At 36.3% G+C, this 20,998-nt stretch overlaps 1 protein-coding gene across 1 annotated transcript in view; it reads left to right on the top strand.

Annotated features, from left to right (window-relative positions):
- The window catches only part of STK3 (serine/threonine kinase 3), a 267,353-nt gene that overhangs the window by 126,218 nt on the left and 120,137 nt on the right, over window positions 1-20,998 (top strand). Inside the window, exon 7 of the mRNA XM_039255488.1 lies at window positions 12,660-12,797. Within this exon, the coding sequence (XP_039111419.1) occupies window positions 12,660-12,797 (138 nt within the window). The remainder of the gene's footprint in view (window positions 1-12,659; window positions 12,798-20,998) is intronic.

Consider the following 20,998-nt stretch of genomic DNA (forward strand, 5'->3'; position numbering starts at 1 on the left):
CTTTTTACTGTTTTCTCATCAGCCTCCTTTTACCATTGTATTTTCTATCTTGGTTAACGGTACTCCTTTCAAACCAGTTGCCATGTTGAGAATCTGGAGAGGATACTTCATGTGTCCAGTCTTCAATCGTTGGTCAGTCACCAAGGCCTGTTGATGCTGCCTTCTAATATTTTTGCAATTCCTTTCCTTACTGTTTAGCTCCTCTGCCATTAAGCTAATTCAAGTTCTTGTTATTCACCAATTTCCACCCATATTACTTCCTTAATATGCCTTGAATATGTCCCCTTCTTTCCATATGCGTCTTTATTTTTTTCATTTTAGACCTCATAATTTTTCCTCTGGATTTCTATAATAGTCTCCCCGTGTTTGGTTTCACCCCCCCCCCCCCCCGCTTTTCAAAGTTCTTCATGATACTTCCATTTTGATCATTCCAAAATGAAACACAGATCATATTACACTCTTACTTAAAATTCTCCCATTAAAAAGCAATTTCATTTTGCAACACCAAACTCCTAAGGGTGTTATACAAAGCCTTGTGCTCTGCCTACCTCTTTATTTATGTGATATCCACTTTCCTTTAGCCATGCCATTATTTTCAGATATTTTGAATTCTTACTGGTGCTTTCTACTCAGTGTTACTTCTCTTTGCCTGTATTTTTCCCCCATCTCTCTTCTACAGTCTAACCTGGGAACCTTCCTCAGGGCTTCCTTCCTTTGCACCCTGTAGACCCCCCAAATCATAGAATTTATCACACTCTGTTGTATTTTGTCTGACTTTTTCACCCGATTATACATTTATTGAGAGCAGCGTGGGTAACTTTTATCTTGTTTTACTTTATTTATCTTGTATTCTGCCTAGAATACAATGCTTTGTGACATAGGAGATAATAAAATAAATACTTTAATGCATATACAGAAAAAGTGGAAGCACATAACTTTTATTTGCATTTTTTTGATAACAGGAAGTTTGAGGTGGACACATATATATCGTATATCACTAAATCTGAATCAACTTTGAGAGGAAAGAAGAGAGTTATCTCTCTCTTATCAGCTTGAGTGCTACCATGTGTTTGGACCTGGGTGAGACACTGCATGAATGAAATCAAAAGAGGGAAGGACTGGTGTTAGAATTTGCTTTTTCTTTGACAAAATATTTCTTTAAATAGTCCATTTTATATTCATAATTCATCATAATTATATTTTTACTATCCCCCTTTAGTTTTCAGGAAACAAAATACAAATCCTTTAGGTTAGCATCTAAAATGCTAATTTTGAACTTTACTGAGTGTAGTATGGCACTAGTCCAACACAGTCTGTTAAAAATTTTCCTCTGGGTCAGATCTGAGTTGAGAAGAATGAGGTAACTTTAATGTGAACCCAGATTGTACTTCAGTCTTTTCTCTCCAGTGAGTTGCCAAATTCACAATTCCATTTGTATCTGGAATTGGGGAAGCTGAGTTTAATATGGATTTTTGCCAACGATAGCAAATCTTGGCAAGATAGTCTTGTTCTCTGTGCTTAATTATATAGTTTTATTATAAAGTCTTTCACGTGTTTATTTGGAGGTATCTCGCATATATACTTTATTCTTTTGGTAGTTAATCATTTATTGTAAAGTCTTCCTTCCTTTCTTAGAAGGCCAGCTTACATTTTTATACATCACCGTTAGCTCCCTAGTTCTGTCTCTTTGCTAGATGTGTAGGTTTTAAAGCTCAGCAGCCATCTTCAGGGTCATTACATCTGAATCCTGCTTTTTGGAAATAAAAATCTCAGTGAAGCTGAGAGAGACTGAGTTTGTTGTATATTAATCCATCTCATTTATTGGCTGCCTGCTCTGACACTGTTTTAGGCATTAGAATATGAAGCAGAGTTCCAGCTTTTTAAGTGTTTATGTTGTAGTGGATAGAGACAATAAATTATACTCAAAAACTGTAATATATAGTTATATACAGGTGCTGCTATACCAGAAAAATAGAACAAGATGAGAGCAATACAGAATGACAGGGGAGGTTGTGATATTCTATCTATAATGGTCAAGAAAGGCCTGTCTAATAAGGTGATGTTAGTAGAGATCTAAAGGAAGCTAGTAAATGGGACTTGCAGATTTATGGTGAAAGAGTGTTCTAGCCAGAGGAAATTGATGCGGCAATATGTTTGGTGTTTAAGGAACAAGGTGGAGGTTTTTATATGGCTGGAATTGGCCAGGGAAGGGAGAGAGATAGGAGATGAGGTCAGAGAGGTGGCAGAGGACCAGATCAGTTAGAGACCAGATCCCATAGATCACATATGTGAATTATGTCTCAGTTAAGCTGTTATATAATAACTAGTGAATTAAGTTGGATGGGTTCTAAAAACAACCAAATGGCACTACTGTTACCTCTATTTTATGATGAAGACTTAAGATTTGAGTCTAAGCCACATAGCCATTCAGGGGTAGAACTGCTACTGTCGTTTTTCAAAACTTACTATTTTTTAAAATTCTTACTGTCTTTCAGTAAGGACATTCCTTTGGGATGGAGTTGAGATAAATCATTATGTGTTCAAATAACCATATTTGCGATGCCTGGGTGGCTCCGTCGGTTAAGTGTCTCACTTCGGCTCAGGTAATGATCTCACGGTTCGTGGGTTCAAGCCCTGAATTGGGCTCTGAGCCTGGATCCTGTTTCAGATTCTGTAACTCCCTCTCTCTCTGACCCTCCCCTGATCATGCTGTCTGTCTGTCTGTCTGTCTGTCTCTCCCTCTCTCTCAGAAATAAAACAAAAAAAATGAAAGAAAAACAAATAACTGTATTACCTGGAAGTCTTTATATCAACACTCTCAATATAAATTTAGGTTTTACTTTGCAGAAGTGACTATGCCTAATACTGTGGAGATACTTGAGGCACTGTAGTTATGCTTTTAAGTAGTTTCCATGTTATCCAGGGCATTTAGAATGAGTTTATAACTAACCAGAGTACTGGTTTAAATATGGGAGGTATTGAAATGGAAGTATATGGAGTGATAATACTTGCCTTATATTATATGTCCTATAACAGTGTTCTCAGTGTTGACTGCACCTTAGAATTGTGTGGGAGACCAAAAAAAAAAAGAAAAAGAAAAAAAAAGTACTGTTATTGGTCCTCATTTCAGATAAAGTAAATAAGAATCTCTTATGGGTGGAGCTAAGCTCTCCATGTTCTGAACTTCTTTTGACATGACTCAATTGGTCTTTGGCTCCTTCCTCTAAGGGCCAGTAAGATGCTTCAGGCTCGCCTTGTAATTTCCCCGCCCCATTCCTGAAACAAGTCACTTTCCTTCACAGACCCCTGGTGTTTCAGACCCCACATCGTGAACATGCTGTTCTGTTTTCTATGACTCATTAACTCACTCATTCTTTAGCATTCAGCCTAAGTCTCATTTTTTTTTTAAAACCTCAATTTGGACCAAGTCATAATGCCCAGTGTTCACATATATTTTTGTACTTACACTATTTTATTGAAATGATCTGGTGTGCATTTTCCTATCCCATTAAATTCTAAGCTTCTTGAAGAATTTTTTTCAAAGACATTCTTATATTGCAGGTATGGATACATTTTATGTGCTCAAAACAGTTGGTTGAACTGGTCACACATAGGAATTCTAATTTGGGAGATTGGGGGGAGAGAGTAGGGTGGGAAAGTTCCTTAGCTTTGGCTCTTATTCATTACTGATTTCTTCTTTAGTCATATTTTTATGAATACTTTTGCATTGTATTAAAGAGACATTATATTTCAACCTCGAAAGATGGAAGCCGTGAAAGGTGTTGGAATTTCAATCATGCTTATGTGAGATGGTTATAGAGGCAGATTGCAGTAGGCTATAACTTCAGCAGTGCAAGTATAGATTTTTGGTTTCTTTTCAATGTTTGCTCATTTTTGAGAGAGAGAGAGAGAGAGAGAGAGAGAGAGAGAACTAGTGGGGGAGGGGCAGAGAGAGAGCGAGACATGGTATCTGAAGCAGGCTCCAGGCTCCAAGCTGTCAGCACAGAGCTGGACACAGGGCTCAAACTCACAGACCACGAGATCATGACCTGAGCCGAATTCGGATGCTTAACTGACTGAGCCACCCAGGTGCCCCTCAAGTACAGTTTTTAAAAGTTTAATATATATAGTGAATGCCCTTGAGAATAAAAAACGTGAAAAGAATCTTTTGCAGTCTTGTAGACAGTTGCTGATGTGAATTGATATTTTGAATTTTCAAGATTCTGTACCACCTTTCAGTCTTTATTGCTACATGTCATTAATGTGACATATTGCTACGTGTCATTACTGAAAGTAATCATACAGTACAGACTTTTATTTTCTCATTTTCACTTAAAAATCATTTCATTGTGATTTTGATTCACACATTTGTTATTTTTATGGCAATATGTTACTCCATTTTATTGATACATTGCAGTTTACTTGTCCATTTCTTAATTGGTATTTTTCCTTTGCAGTTTTTCGCTGTTACAGAAAGTGAACTATAACTATCTTTATACAAAAAGCTTTCCATTTTCTTTTTGGAGCCTGAATATGCATTGTAGAGCTTTTAGCATTATCTCTGGCAGAAGTTTAATAGAAATATAGAGGTAGTGTGAAGAGGCTAAGGAGCCGGCTAGACCTGAGTTTCAGTTTTGATAGCCAGTTACTAACTGTGTGATCTTGAATACGGTAATTTACTCTTGTGGGTCCCCTTGGTAAAATGGGGTAACTTTTGTGCATTTACAATGTGGTAGGTGCTGCTGTATGTATTTTACATTTATTAACCCACGTAAGCTTCAGAACAGCTCTGTAATGTAGGTATGATTATTCTGATTTTTAATATATGAAAATAGGTCTAGAGAAGTAAAATAGGTCGAAGAGCTACTTATAATGGTAGTGTTATTGTACCCAGTGCTATCGAGAGCTGGCTGTGACCTTTAGAGCTGGTTCTCTGATTCACTCTATACTGCCAGGACATCATCTGCATCCTTCCCTTAATTTGGTACCTCGGCAGGCAAAATTGACCTTTATTGTAAGGACAGATTAATGATTATTGAAGTTCCTGCAATTGGAGTTGGAGTGAATTGTGAGGTTATGCTCACAATACTTTAACCCCGTGCTTTCTGTAGAAACTGCACCCTAATAACAAGGTTCACTCTGGATTTTAGTATTCTGTCTGCTTCAAAGTTGCATTTGAGGGAGTGGTAATAAAAAAGAATATTTATACTTTTGTGTTAACCTCTAGTAACCATTTTGTTATCCTTCCTTCTCCTTCCCCATTTCCATCTCCTTTCTTAACAGTGCTTGGCTAGGAGGATTTAACTCCTTGATTGCTAGGCAGTTAGAGTGCCAGAGTCTTTTAGATCCAGAAAGAACCTGAAAAAACATGTAGTCCAACATCATCACTTATATGAAAACACTGAAGCTGCACAATCAGAGGATGATCAAGAGCTCAAGCCTATTTTTCTGACACAGGTCCAGTGTTGGTTTCATTTTGTTGTGTTGTTTGCCGTCTTATTTGTATAGTCTTTTGAAAATTATTATTGCTATATGTCATTTTTAGAAGCTGTATATTTATATTTGACTTAGTAGCTTGCTGCCTATGGATTATGTTTGCTATTAAGAAAAATAAACAGCTGTGTTTATTTAGTTCTTTGAAGTGTTATAAAGTGCTTTCTCATTCTTTATCTTATTTATTTGTTATGAAGATAACCTTTTGCTCATATACCTGAGGTTCTTGAATAGAGGCGCAGACTGCTTTGTTATTCTGGCATGTCCTTGCTTCTGTACATTCACAAACCCAGCTGCCTTAGCTTCAGGCATATGTGTTGACTCACTCCACTGAGACTATAAAGTGCAGGTAATGTGCTTTCTCAGCTCCAGCTCTTTCCACATGTGGATGCTCCTGGAGTCTAAGGCATGAAATTCCAAGCATGGAGTGAATTACTTGTTTTGAGGCACTCCTATTTGGCTTCTTTAGACTACTTGTGATCAGGGAAGTTCTTTTTAAAACTTAATCAGAGGTTCAGGGGCACTTGAGTGGCTCAGTAGGTTGAGTATCTGACTTTGGCTCAGGTCATGATATCACAGTTCATGGGTTCTAGCCCCATATCAGGCTCTGTGCTGAGAACTCAGAGCCTGGAGCCTGCTGTGGATTCTGTATCTCCCTCTCGGTCTGCCCCTCCTGTGCTCACACTCTCTGTCTGTCTCAAAAATGAATAAACATTTGGGGCGCCTGGGTGGCTTAGTCGGTTAAGCGTCCGACTTTCGCTTAGGTCATGATCTCGCGGTTCGTGGGTTCGAGCCCCGCGTCGGGCTCTGTGCTGACTGTCAGCTCGGAGCCTGGAGCTTGTTTCAGTCTGTGACTCCCTCTCTCTCTGACCCTCCTCTGCTCACTCTGTCTCTCTCTCTCTTCTAAAATAAAAACATTAAAAAAAAATGAATAAACGTTAAAAATAAATTTAAAAAAACAACCTTAAGCAGAGGTTCAATATGTAGTGAAGCAACACACTGTGTAGAAACAAACCCAAGGAAAAGCATATCGTTCATTGTACTCACATTCTTCAATCAAAATGGTGTTAGAGATAAGATAAATTATATGGCTGTAAAGTGTGTCCCTGCGATTTGGTTGGTGGCAAGGGAGGGAGTGAATTGTTAGTCTAAGGCTAGCCACTGATTGCCAAAACTTTCTACAGCAGGGGCCTATTACCTAATTAGCTCATGCAAAACCTGGAGATTCTTAAGAAGATCCTTTATGATTCATGATTAGGTTAAATTAGTTGAACAAAGTTAAGTCTGTGAGAAAATCTGCCCATTTGTTATTAATTATCCTAAAAAAATAGAAATAGAAAGAAAAGGTATAGTGGTTTTCCTGGAGCCTTTCAGAGTCTGTACTTTTGGTAGACCATATAATGAGACTTACTTGTTTGAACTATATGCAGTTCAATTCTTGTTTGAGACTAGAATGTGAACCTTTTAGGATCACTTTATGATAGTACTGGGTAAATAAGAGAGTTCAGGTTTTTTTTTATCCTTGAGTTTCTAATAGCTACTGCTGAGGTGAGCCTTATATGTTAAGATTATCAGAAGATAAGACTGCAACTTATTGACTCAAAGTTCAAAGGAGAGCATTAGCTACAAGAACATAAATCACTGAGTTGTTATCCATCAATTTGTAACAAGTGCAGATGAACAACATTTATCTAGACAATCTAGTATCATTTACCTGCAGTTTGAGGTTAGTATATAGGGGCTTATGTGGGTGCTTTGAACTATTTTGCAGAGATGAGAGTTCAAATTTATTTTTATTCTTTAATTGAAGTAGCAGGTGGTTTTGTGTGCCTTTTCCAGCAGCTGATATTAACCCCATTTTGCCCATCCTTGAAGCCAGATTAGGTTCTATTTCAACTATGGAGCTGAGATTAATTAGGTTATTTACAGAGGAACTTTATTTTCCAGTACTTCATTGTTGCTTTTTGTTTCCTGTGTTAATTTACCTTCCTTCTCCAACAAATTGACTGAGCTCTGGGGCTTTGAGATACAGGTTTTACTTTAAAATCCATAATAGCAGGGCTCACAAAGTTAAATACTTGAAAGAACCATCAGGTAAAGTAGGTAACTGAGCCAGACTAAATGGGGCCCATGTAAAAGGGAGAACATATATCCTGGGTGAAATCACCCTAATTGTAGCAGAATCTTACCTTGTGGGAGTGTAAACTTGATATTGACTGAACAAAATAAGCTCACTGATGTTATTTGGCCTGTGGCCTATCAGTCTGCAACTTTATTAGAACATAGTTTTGAACACACAGAAAGTACTTGATAAATGTCATTTGATAGGTGCTTATTGTGTCATAAAACTGGCTGTACCGCTTTTGAAGGACCATATTAGATGTAAATATGTGTAATATGATGTAAGATGTGTAAGAATGTTCTCTTCTATGAAAGGATTTTCCACTTTTGAAAGAAGGTGAATAGCCCAATAAAGAGATTAACTCTTACCCTAGAATCATCAAATTTGGGTATTGAATCTTCACTACTTTGCCCATGTGAAGTCCTTTGGATCGCTTTCCAAGTTGGAAACGGGTGGTAACACACTGCAGCAAATTGCTGCATCTTGTCAGGGCTTTGGAAAAAATGATGTAGTGAATTGTTAGAATACCTGAGTGCCTTGCAGTTAAGATACTGTTTTTTTTTTTTTTTTTTTAATTTCTTGAATTCTAGAGTAATCTTTCAGTCTTCTTTTTTTTTCCACCCCTCCCATACAATGTTGGTAAGATATATTCTTGGTTCTTCCTCTGTAGTATGTCCTCTACCTCATTTCTTCCATTTCATTTCCGTAGAAACCATCCTCGTTTGAACTCTCTATGATTCATGTTGGGCCATCTATACTCGCCCCTAACTGCCTTTTCTATTCCATAGCTAGAGTGTCTCCAGGAGTTTTGTTTTTGTTTAATCTACTTCTTGGGTCATAAACAGCCTCATCAAAAACAAATACACATACACATACCCAGAAAAGAATTTCTTTTCAGTTGTGTACTTTCTTGCTGACCAAACTCCATATTCTCCATTTCCTTTCTAATCTTCTCATTTCCGATACCTTACCAAGCAGTCAGCTAGCTGTTCTCTGCTCCTCACCTGTTTCCACTCTCCTGCTTTTCCTTACACTATTTCTACTAAGGGGAATCACCTCTCTTCTATATGCCTTATTATCATTTCTTTTATTATTATACTGCTATTTAATTCTTTTATTGTTTGTGCTTTCATTGACAGACCAGGTTAGAAGTTTCTTAAGGGTAGTGACTATATTTCCTGCTGCTTCTTTGAGCTCCATTTAATGCTTAACAACACCATGCTTCATCTGCAGCAGGCACTTAACAAATATTTCTGAACTTATCACTTTATGTTTTCCTTCATTCATATTCTTTTATTGTGATAAAATACAGCAAAAAATTAACCATTAAAAGTTTTTTTAATGTTTATTTATTTTTGAGAGAGAGTGTGTGAGTGGGGGAGGAGCAGACAGAGAAGGAGACACAGAATCCGAAGCAGGCTCCAGGCTCTGCGCTGTCAGCACAGAGACCGAGGCGGGGCTCCAACTCACAGACTGCGAGATCATGACCTGAGCTGAAAGTTGGATGCTTAACCGACTGAGCCACCCCAGGCGCCCCTAAAATTAACTGTTTTAAGTGTACAGTTCTGTGAAATCAAGTACATTGACATTGGTGTACAACAATCACCATTATCTATCTCCAGAATTTTTTCATCTTTTCCAGTTGAAACTCTGCCCATTAAATACTAACTCTCCAGCACCCTCTTTCTACAACTCCTGGCAACAACCATTCCCCTCACTGTCTCCATGAATTTGAGTACGAGCTAGGAATGTTATATTAGAGAAATCCTGTATTGTCTGCCCTTTTGTGACTGGCTTATTTCACTCAGCATAACATCTTCAGGGTTTTTCAGTATTGTAGCATGTGTCAAAATTTTCTTCTTTTTTTAATGTTTATTTATTTAATTTTGAGAGAGAGAACAAGCGAGCGCATAAGCAGGGGAGGGGCAGAAAGAGTGACGGAGACACAGAATTCTGAGCAGGCTCCAGGCTCAGAGCTGTCAGCGCAGAGCCTGATGTGGGGCTCGAAACCACGAACTGTGAGGTCATGACCTGAGCCAAAGTGGGATGCTCAGTCAATTGAGCCACCTGGGCGCCTCCAAAGTTTTCTTTTTAAGTTTAAATAATAGTCCACTGTATGTGTGTATACAGCATAAACACTATATTTTGTTTATCCGTTCATCTGTCAGTTGATACTTGGGCTGCTTCCATCTTTTGGCCACAGTGAATAATGATGCTATGAACATGGGTATATAAATATCTCTTCCCAGACTTTACTTCTTTTGAGTACATACCCAGAAGTAGAATTAGGGGAATCATACGGTAATTTTATGTTTGATTTTTTCGAGGAATCACCATACTGTTTTTCAAGCAACTGCACCATTTTACATCTCCATCAGCAATGCATGAGAATTCCAGTTGCTCCACATCCTTCCTACCATGTATTATTTTCTGTTTTGTTTTCTTTAATAAAAACCATGCTAATGAACTTGAGACATACCTCATTGTCGTTTTGATTTGCATTTCTGTAATGATTAGTGATGTTGAGTACCTTTTCATGTACTTATTGGCCATTTGTATATGTTCTTTGAAGAAATAAATACCTATTTGAGTACTTTGTCGATCTTTTAAGTTGGGTTCTTGGGTTTTTCCTTGTTGAGTTGTAGAGTTCTTTATATATCCTGGTTATTAAACTCTTACCACACATAAGGTTTGTAAATATTTTCTCCCATTTTGGGTTGCCTTTTCATTTTATTGATAGTATCCTTTGATGCACAAGTGTTAAATTTTGGTTAAGTTCAATTACCTATTTTTTCTTTTGTTGCCTAGATTTTGGGTGTCACATCCGAGAAGTTGTTGCCAAATCCAATGTCTTGAAGTTTTCCCCCAATGTTTTCTTCTAAGTTTTATAGTTTTAACTCTTATTGTTATGGTCATTGATCCATTTTCAGTTAATTTTTGTATATGGCATAATATAAGAATCCAAATTCATTTTTATTGCATGTATATATCCTGTCTCCCCAGCACCATTTGTTGAAAAGACTTTATTTTCTCCGCTTAATGGTGTTTCCCTCATTTGTATTTCATTGAATGACCTTCAACTCTATCGAAGGTCACATTTGTGATTGTAATAAGTTTTATGGTATTTTCGGTCACTCTCTTATCTTAAAGGCTTAATATTTGCTTATACTTTCTTCCCCACTTAGAAGAGGAGGGCCTGGGAAGACAAATACGTTGAAAATGTCATCAGTTGTTATTTCTGTTTTCTTATTAGCTGCTTTAGATTCAGTAGCCTTCTTTGCTTTGTACTTCACCTTCTTGCTTCTTGAAATAACAGTGGAAGCATTAAAATACTTTGTTAATCATTTAAATTAAGGCCTTTTGTTGGTCTAATATTTTGGTTTTAAGTCACTTAGCCTCTCAGGTCTTTCGATTCCTTTTCTGTTAAATGATTGAGCTAAATGATCTGTCATACGTCTTTTATTATGGAAATTCTGTGTTTTTAGGTACTTGTAAATGACTTTGAACAGCTAATAAAATCCAGTGGAGAGTGCAACAATTTTATGATAGCAACAAAATACATTAAAATTGATATCCCCAAGAATATATTATCTTTATTACTTTTTCTAGAGCTGTGATGTTTTCTCCATATATGAGCAGAAATTTTAAACATAATTATGAGTACTTTCTTTCAGTGGTAAAAAAAAACAAAAATAACTGGTTTCTGAGTCATGCTCTGGTTTGTAGTATTGCCATCTTTATTTTCTTTCTGCAGTAAGGAAATTTGTTTATACATGAAGAGAGAAGACCACCAAAGCCAGGCCAAAAAACGAGAATAGAACAGACAGACACCTCCCTTCTAGAAAGTCAGAGAATTCTGCAGCCCAGAAAGAGAGTTGTTTAGATGTTTCATCCTTGCCACATCTTTGAGAGGCACATGTTTGTATGTTGCCAATGCATATATTAAGATCGCCAAAAGCCATTTTTTCCCCTCATCTCACCTGTTGTGTTGACTGTATAATTATATAAATTTACCTGTTAAAATATAGTTAGCTATGGTTGAATTCATTTTCCTCTGTAAAATTTTTGTTATGGCTGTGTTTGCCTCTTGTTTTTTAATAACCTTATGTGAAAATGAAAATGGTGATGGCTTAATACATTTTGTTTTAACTTTATTATGCTTTCACTTTTATATCTTTTCAAAGAAAATGATGTTTTAGTGATATAGTATTTTATCAGAAACTGTTATAGAGGCCCAAGAGAGAAGTTGTTTCATTACATAGAGTGATTTCCTAAGAACATTAGGGATTAATTCTCTTGGTTGAGAAAGGATGACTGGACAGCTTGGAAGACAGGGATGGCAGGAAGACTTTTTAAAACTTTTGAATTTTGAACTTTCTGAATGTACTTAATTAGTTCTAAGTTATCAATATCAAATTATATCATTAGTAATATGTTCAGTTCTAAGTTATTAATACTAAATTATATCATTAGTAATACACTTATATGGTCTATTACCTTTAATACTTTTTATTTGGAATCCTGACTCATGTATTTAGAAAAGGAAACAAAAGTCTTGGCTCTATTAGAACTATTTCTAATCACAGTAGTAATTTTATTTATACTTAAATATTCTGGATTGCAGAAACAAATTGGACTGCTGCTATCCATTTTGAGCAGCAGTACTTATATAAAACTGAAATGGGAAGTAAATCTGGCATGCAACAGCAAAATTAGGGACTATATCTGTTTAATTAGAGAATGTTCCTAATTTGGTAAAATGGTTAGAATTGCAGTCGTTTTTGGAGACTGATTAAAAATAATAGATAAAATAAAGAATGATGTGCTCAATGAGCTGCAATTCAAATAGAGGAAATTTAATGGGAAATGATTACATTAGTAGCAGATGGACTTGCTTCCTGAATTGCAGTCTTACTGGAAATCCTAGAACAGCTTAAATTTGTTTTTCAGATTTAGAGTCCGATAGAAAGATAGAGAGATTTGTTTTTTTGGTGTGCTGTTGTGATTCTTACTTAATTTCTTTTGGCTATTTCATTTTTGCTAGGCTATTTTTATGATTCCCACAAATCCACCACCAACATTCAGGAAGCCAGAACTTTGGTCTGATGATTTCACCGATTTTGTTAAAAAGTGCCTCGTGAAGAATCCTGAGCAGAGAGCTACTGCCACACAACTGTTACAGGTCAGTGCTTATGTCTCGAAGGGAAAGATATTTTCTTTATACCTTGTAGCTTTCTCACGTTGACCAGAATTGCTGTGGCTTTTATTAACTGATTTCTCAAGATGTAAACCTCAGAGGAGATATGGATTGACAAAGATACACACACCATTCTTCTCCTACTTGTTCTCTTTGTCTTGTTTTTTCTTTTCTGTTTTCCAGATTCCATCTTCTGTCTTTTCTCTTTTTTCTGTTTTTGTTGTTGTTGTCAATTCTTTCCTCCGAAGCTGTTTAAAATAAAACTTCTAAAAGAGGGTTCTCAGTGCAGAAATGAGTTATTTTCTGCACTGTTAGTATTGTTCATGCTTTTACCCCCTGCTTTCTTATTCCTTGGCCCAGCATTTCTTTATTCACTTTTTGATCTACCATAAGGTATATAAATACAAAATCCCTGAGCTCCTTGAAAAGACCTCATGTTGTATGTACATCCTGGTTACATGATTATCTAAATCATGTAACCCACGTCCCACCCCAACTACAAGAAGACTTTATATCCAGAGTGTCAGGAGGTTTTATTTTTTATCTGCCTTGACAATTAATGCAAAGAGAAATAATTTAACACTTTTGACAAGTATTTGTGTCTTTATTTTCCCAACAGAATTGGCTTAGACCTCTAAGCTATTAATCAATTGATATTTGGAAAATAATTCTTGATATTTAGAAAATAATTCTTTTTTGACCCAGTAGTTAACATTTCTAGAAATTTGTTCTACAGAAAAATTTAACCATGACTGACATAACTTATTTGTAAAGTATTCATAGTACATTGTAATGACAGAAGATCAGAAACGACATAAATATCTGCCAACAAGTTTGAAGCAACCTAAGATCTACTGACAGGAGTAATTGGCAGAATATACATACCTACACATACATTTATGTGTATATCACTGTAATTCATTATAATGTATTATTATATTCATTATAATATTCAATCATATATACCCACTAATATGTTCTACTGCTATATAATCAATCATATTTTATAATAATTGTATAATTATAATATCTTTCATATATAAATCGTGTGTGTGTATGTGTGTGTGTGTGTGTGTGTGTGTACACCAATGCGTATAGTGGAGTAGATCCGGAAAAATAATCAACACACTGACCTCCAGAGTAGGTAAACTGTATGGCTAAGAAGCAGGAGTGGGATGGAGACATATACTTTTCTGAATGATTTTTTTGAGCCTTTTTGAGCCTTTTGACTTCTATGTTATATGCAGATAATCCCTTTCAAGAATTAACTAATTGAAGCTTTTATTTTGAGATACTGTCAGCATTTCAGAGGAATTCTGAGCACATAAATTAAGGGCCGATTGTTATTGTTATCATATTGAGTATCTGAATTATTCAACCCTGAGGAAGACCAGAAAGAAGTGGAAGAAAAAGCAAAACAGAAAAAGTGGGACAGATACCCAAAAAAATGATAGTGAAAATAAATCCAAATATACCTGCTAACTGATATTTTGGATAATGTAATCACTACATCTTTGTAGTCTTTCTAATCTTAAGAAATTCTGGGGGGTTTTTCCCCCCCACTGTGAGTATTTAGGATAGAAAAGCAGTTAAGAAATATTCTAGTGTAATTTCCTAATTTTGTGGATGAAGGTCTTGAAGCCCCAGAAGGTTAAATGACTCTCTGAAGATCACACAGTGAAAGTGACTGTTGTAGGTTTATTCCATTCGTCCCCCGGCTCCACGCTTTCTCCACTCTTTTCTGCGCAAGAAGGTGGTGGTCTGTATGGGCTACATTAACAAGCTCTGTTACCCTCTAGCCTCTAGTTGGGTTTGGCTCAAACATCCTTCTTTATAATAGGAGCTGTATAGTGCTTATGAGCCAATATTTGCTTTCTTGATTTTTTTCCCTATTGTGCTATTGCTGACCCTCTATTACAATGTGCCCTTCCTTGTCCAACCTCTTAACTGCCCCTTGCTACCTCCTTTTTTTCCTCTCTAAATTCTGAAATAATAGACTAGTAGTTTCTTATATAGACCGTATGTTTTCAATCCCCTGTACCTTTTTTCACACTGTTTCCCCCACTCCTCCTGGTTCAAAAACCCCCTTCACGAACAATTTCCATTTTACTCTTGTCTAATTATTTCTAATTCAAATTAGGTACTCCTCCTGTAAGCCTTCTTCCTCTCCTCCTTGTTTAGTTCTCATTCCTCAGTGTTCCCAAAAGTGCATATCGTTTACTGGTATCCAGTACTTTATACATGTATAGTAGGTAGAATAATTATCTTGAGTCTCATTAGTCTCATTTGAGTCTTACTTTGCTAGATGCCTGAAATCCATTCTGTCTCTTAAAGGAGTTTTGCATATGTCTCACATATTATGAGCTGAATTATAACTCTCAGAGGGCAGTCTTATTACCAAGTTTTAGTGGACACATCTATAACCTACATGTACAGATTATACCATGTTGATTTCTAGACCCTGATAAACAGCTTCAGAAAGAAATTTATGCTGAATTTTTTATAGTATGTTTTTTTCTCCAGGGCACAACATAAATAATTGTGTAAGCTTAAAAGAATTACAGACTGAACGGATCCTTTGAAATTATTAGTGAACTAGTAGTTTTTAAAAGATGAGGCATTTGAAACCCCAAAGATATTAAAGGACAGGGTTCAAGTTCAGCCTAGTGTCACTAAAGTTTCTGATCTTGAGATGGTCCTTATATCTGCTGGTGGGCAACCTAGAACTTGAAATCAGCTCCTGCCCAAGGCTATATTTTTGTGAGACTGTGAGGTTGATTGAGATCTGCCATTATTTGAATTGACCCCTGGGCTTGGCTGGAATAGATGAGGTCATGGGTTACTCTGTGAACTCCCATGGAAGGTGACTTATTCTTCATTTTACCAGTTTAGCTGAGGAGTAGAACTTTATGTACCTTGCTGTCCCTCCCATTTATAATAGTCAAAATATTTTCTCTTCAAACATAGAGATCTTTATCAACAGTATTAAAATATTTGCCTTAACCTTTAAACAATTGAGAAAACTAAAAAAAATTAAAAAAAATAAAAACTGTAAAATAAAGGGGGGGAGGGGGGATGGGCATGGAGGAGGGCACTCGTGGGGATGAACACTGGGTGTTATGTGGAAACTAATTTGACAATAAACTGTAAAAAAAAATTTAAAAAAATAAAAATAAAAACTGTAAAATAAAGGTCTACTAAAAAGAGAAAAAAAAATGAGAAAACTCGAGAATAAGGGTAATCTGTTGTATTTATCCTATTTTTGATCTTTCCATTGTTCTTTCTCCTAATGTTTCACAGTTCCTTCTTTTATTACTTCCTTTCTGTCTAGAGGACATTCTGTAAACCATTCTTTTAAGGTAGGCCTGCAGTAAGAAATTGTCTTAGTTTTCCTCATATGAGAATATCTGGATTTCCTTTTGTTTCCTGAATGAGATTTTCACTGGCTATAGAATTCTCGGTTGACTTTTTTTTTTTCTTCTTTCGGCACTTGAAAAATATTGTGCCACTTCTCTGATATCACAGTTTCTTAAGAGAACTCTGCTGTCTCTTTACTGGCTTGTTTTACCCCTTGTCCTTTTCAAGATTTTTTTCTTAGTCCTAATTTTCAGATGTGTCTAGGTATGAATTTCTTTGGGTTTATCCTGTTGGGACTTTGTTCAGCTTCTTAAATCTGTAGGTTTACATCTCTTACTAGTTTGGGGAAGTTTTTGGTCATTATTATTTTCTAACATTTTTTTCAGTCCTGCCCTCTTTCTCTTCTCTTTATTATGACTCCATTGATACAAATGTTAGACATTTTGCTTTAGTCCTACAATTCCCTGAGATTCTGTTCATTTTTATGCTAGTCTAGTTTCTTTCTGTTGTTCATAGTGTGTACTTTCTACTGTTTTATATTACAATTCACTGATTCATCCCTCTGTCCTCATTCTGCTGCTGAGCCCATTCATTGAGTTTATAGTGGTTATTGTATTTTTCAATTCTAACTTTTTCATTTGTTGCTCTTTTATATCTTCTATTTCTTTCTGGAAACTTTCAAATTTTTCTTTTGTTTACAAGCATGCTTGTAATTACTCATTAAAGCATTTTTATGATGACTGCCTTAAAATCCTTGTTAGATAATAACAGCCATGTCATCTTGATGTTGCTGTGTGTTGACTGTCTTTTCCCATTTTAGTTGAGACTTTCTTCCTGGTCAGTGTGTTGAATGGTTTCCATTAGAAACCAGGACATTTTGGGTATTATGGTGAGAATAGATATTATTTAAAATTTCTAACAGATGTCCTCTGATGCTGCTTCTGCGCAGGAAAGGGGACCCATCTCATTTCTGCCAGATAGCAGTAGAAGTCTGGTACCCCATCTTGGTCACCTTTGACATGTGTGTGCTGGGGCTCCGTATTACTACTGAACAGGGTGAGGGCTGGGGCGCCTCTAGTGGCATCTGCCGGAACTGCAGGACCTCATGATAGCTTGCTGGTGATGAAAGTTCTGACTCTCTAGTGGGTTTCCTCTGATTCCACTCTAGCAGAGAGTGGGTGGGTTTGCTTGTTTGTTTTTCGTTACTGCCTGGTAGGGGTGTAAGTCCAGCCTACAACACAGTCTCCACAGACACTTCACACTGGCAGGGTGGCTGACATTTTTTAGACAGCCTGATAGAAGTGAAAGCCCTACTTTGATACTGGGTCTTCTCTGACACCACCTCACTAGAAGGATTGGACAGCCCCCAGAGGTTGGAAGTCTAGGTTCCTCAGTTAGCATATGCTGGTGGGGGAGGGGTCAGTACTTGCTGTGTAGTGTTTGGCTGGACTAGACTGGTTATTATCTAAAAGTTTTGTCACCTTAGCTGTCCTTCCCTGATCTTTTTGGCTTGAGAGAGCAGGCTTTTGTGGAGTTTTTGTTTTTGTCTTTGTTGTTTTCATTTGTGTCCATTGGTGTTTCTTACTTGTGCTGGCTTCTCCAGTGCCTGATCTGGGATAAATGAAGTAGAAAAGAAAGCCATGGACCTCAAAGCTGTGTCCTACCCCAAATTCCAGGGTCCCTACCCGTTTTCCACCTCCTCTCCATCTTTCAGAATCTTCCTATGTTTTGTCCAGGATTTAAATTGTGCTTTAATGGAGAGTTACAGGGAAATGTATGTCTATTCATTTTGTCCAGAAGCAGAAGTCTCTTCAATTCACTTTAAACTCTTGTTTGCTACAGAGTTTTTTTTTTTTTCAAAGTTTTTAAATAAATCACTGATTTGAATTCTGTCAGTTCAGAAATTGCTAATTCAGAACATGAACAAAATTTAAGGGAAATATTTCAGATTTTAAAAGAGGAAATTTTCAGGCAGCCTTAGTTTTAAATATACATGATCACAAATGTGGTAGGTTGATTTGGGGCATTTTCTGTCTCTACATCATTAGTTCAGATGGTTTATGAATTGTCACTCTTTTTTAGTTAAAAAAATTTTTTTTAATGTTTACTTATTTTTGAGAGGGAGAGAGACAGAGTACGAGCAGGGGAGGGGCAGAGAGACAGAGACACAGAATCCTAAGCAGGTTTCAGGCTCTGAGCTGTCAGCACAGAACCTGATGCGGAGCTTGAACTCAGGAGCCGTGAGGTCATGACCTGAGCCAAAATTGGATATTTAACCAACTGAGCCACCCAGGCGCCCTCACCCTTTTTTAGTTTAGATTTTCCTTTAGATACATTTAGAAATAGCCTTTTAGAATTTGGTGTGCTTATCTTTTTTTTACTGATATTCTTTTAAAAACTCATGTGACCACCTTCTTGTCTGATATAAATGTTACAAATAAACTTTTTAATTCGTATGTTTTGTCATTTATACGTTTTTAAGTTATATATATCCAAATCATCTTTTTCTTTTGTTTTATGACTTTGGATTGAATATATAAATATTCTCTTATGTTACCCTCTAGTTCTCTGTATTTCTGTTTTTTTAACTTTTACCTCCTTTAGTCTATCTGGGATTTATTTCGGTGTTTCTGTGATGAAGATCAAGTTTAAATTTTCCCACAAAAGACACATATTATTTCTGCACCAGTTTAAAGTTATTTTTCCTCAGTGATTGAAAATGCTATCTTCTAATATGACTGTTTATTTTGTATATTATATTCTCTTTCTGGGGACATTATGTTTTATTTCATTATTCTTCCTGTTCTTAGGCTAGTATCACCTGCTTCTCTAGTCATTTTAGAAAAAGACATAGCTTCTATTTACTAATTTTTCTGTTGATTTCAATCTGATTATAGTATTCAGATAGTTTTTATTTTTTTTACCTGTTTTTTCGATGATGAATAAAACCCATTATCTCCTATGTCTTATTTATTTAAAACTTATTTCTCTAAAACTGTTTTTTATCATAGTGCTATATCAAGCTTATACCTGTAATATGTTTCGTTATACTATGTCCCTTATTAAATGACTCTTTTATCATGTACTGTTTGGGCCTTCAATTCTACTTTATTTGGATCATGCTACTGATATATTTTTATGTTTGAGTACTATTTCATTGCCTATCTTTGACTTTTACCCCGAGTTTTTTTAGTATGCCTCTTACAGAAACATGAGTTAGACTTATAAATATATCTTATTTAGATAGGTAGTTGAACTTATCTTACAAACTAAGTGTCTTTTAGTGCTTAACTACAATAGTGTTTAATAAATGGAGATTCAACCCATTATTTACATTGATGTATCCTAATAAAATTTAAATCACAGTTGTCGTATTTTACTTTTCTCAACTTGTTTTTCTCTGGTATTTGTAGTTATTATGTCGCTTTGCATTTTTTCTTTTGCCACCTGCTACTTTATTTTTTATTATTATTATTTTTTTAGAGAAGAGGAAGAGGCCGAGGAAGAAAGAGAAAGAATCTTAAGCAGGCCACACTCAGCATGGAGCCCGATGTGGGGCTCGACCCACTTCCCTAGGATCATGACCAGAGCCGAAATCAACAGTTGGATGATCAATTGACTGAGCCATCCAGGCACTTGCTACTTAAAAAACCCTTGAAAACTAGCCTTTAAAAATCAGCCAGCGGTGCCTGAGAGGTTCAGTTGGTTGAGCGTCCGACTTTGGCTCAGGTCCATGATCTCATAGTTTGTGAGTTTGAGCCCCACATTGGGCTCTGCACTGACAGTGCTGAGCCTGCTTGCGATTCTCTTTCTCTTCCTCTCTCTCTGCCCTTCCCTGCTTGTGCTTGCTCTCTCTCTCAGAAAAAATAAGTAAAATTAAATCAACCAATGTTTGATAAAATTTCTCTTCTGACTGTCAAGAATGCTCAGATAATAAGGCCTTCTTCAAGTACCCTTTTAACTTTTTTAGCCATTTTCTCTTTGTTAGTCAAAATCATGCCTGTAGCAGTTATGTAGAGAGAACATGAGTACAAGTGAAATCAGATATGCTGAGATCTTGAGATTAAGAATGTTGAGCCCTATAGACTAATGGTAGCATAATACTGAATTAACTTCATGAAAATAGAATTGAAATACATTGGATGAATCATATATGTACTTTGGCATTTTTTAAAGATAAAACTGTGGCTTGCAGGATTGGCTGTTAGTTTCCCCAGAGAAGATAAAGTATAATACAATTTGAAATTTCTGTGCCTTTTTAAAGAAGAAAAACTCTACTCGTTCTCAGTGTTTTGTAGTGTTGGTATTCTTCCACTTCTGTTAATATTGGTCACTAAATCCTTCTTTAGAGTTCTTCTGTCAGATTCACTATTTCCCCTCATTTGTGGCAGCTGTTTTTTTAACCCATGTTCTTAATAATCCACATTTGTCTTATTATAGTCTCTTCCCACTCTATTTCATGTCTAAATTCTACTGCAAGATTATGCTATCAAAGATATTCTTTTCCTTATATTATTCTCTTGCTTATGCAATGAAGTGGCTCTCAGACAGAATCCAGGCATTTTATTCTAAGCATTTATCCTTCCTGTCCCACTGTTTTCTGTATGTAAACTCACAGAGCCCCATCTCTCTAAATAGTGGTTCTGTTTGGCGAGGCACATCTTCCTACTGTGTTCTAGCATGTATCTCCTGTCTTTGTGTGTTTGTTCCTATTGTTCATACTTGTCCTTCTCCCTAAAATGGTCTGTTTCTTCTCTGTGAGGTATCTGAGATAGTCACATTACCTTTTCTTCTGCTTTTACATTTCTTAGTCATAATCATATAGGCTG

Source organism: Hyaena hyaena, unplaced genomic scaffold (assembly GCF_003009895.1).
Source record: "Hyaena hyaena isolate Hyena2069 unplaced genomic scaffold, ASM300989v1 scaffold_533, whole genome shotgun sequence".
Classification (NCBI taxonomy): domain Eukaryota; kingdom Metazoa; phylum Chordata; class Mammalia; order Carnivora; family Hyaenidae; genus Hyaena; species Hyaena hyaena.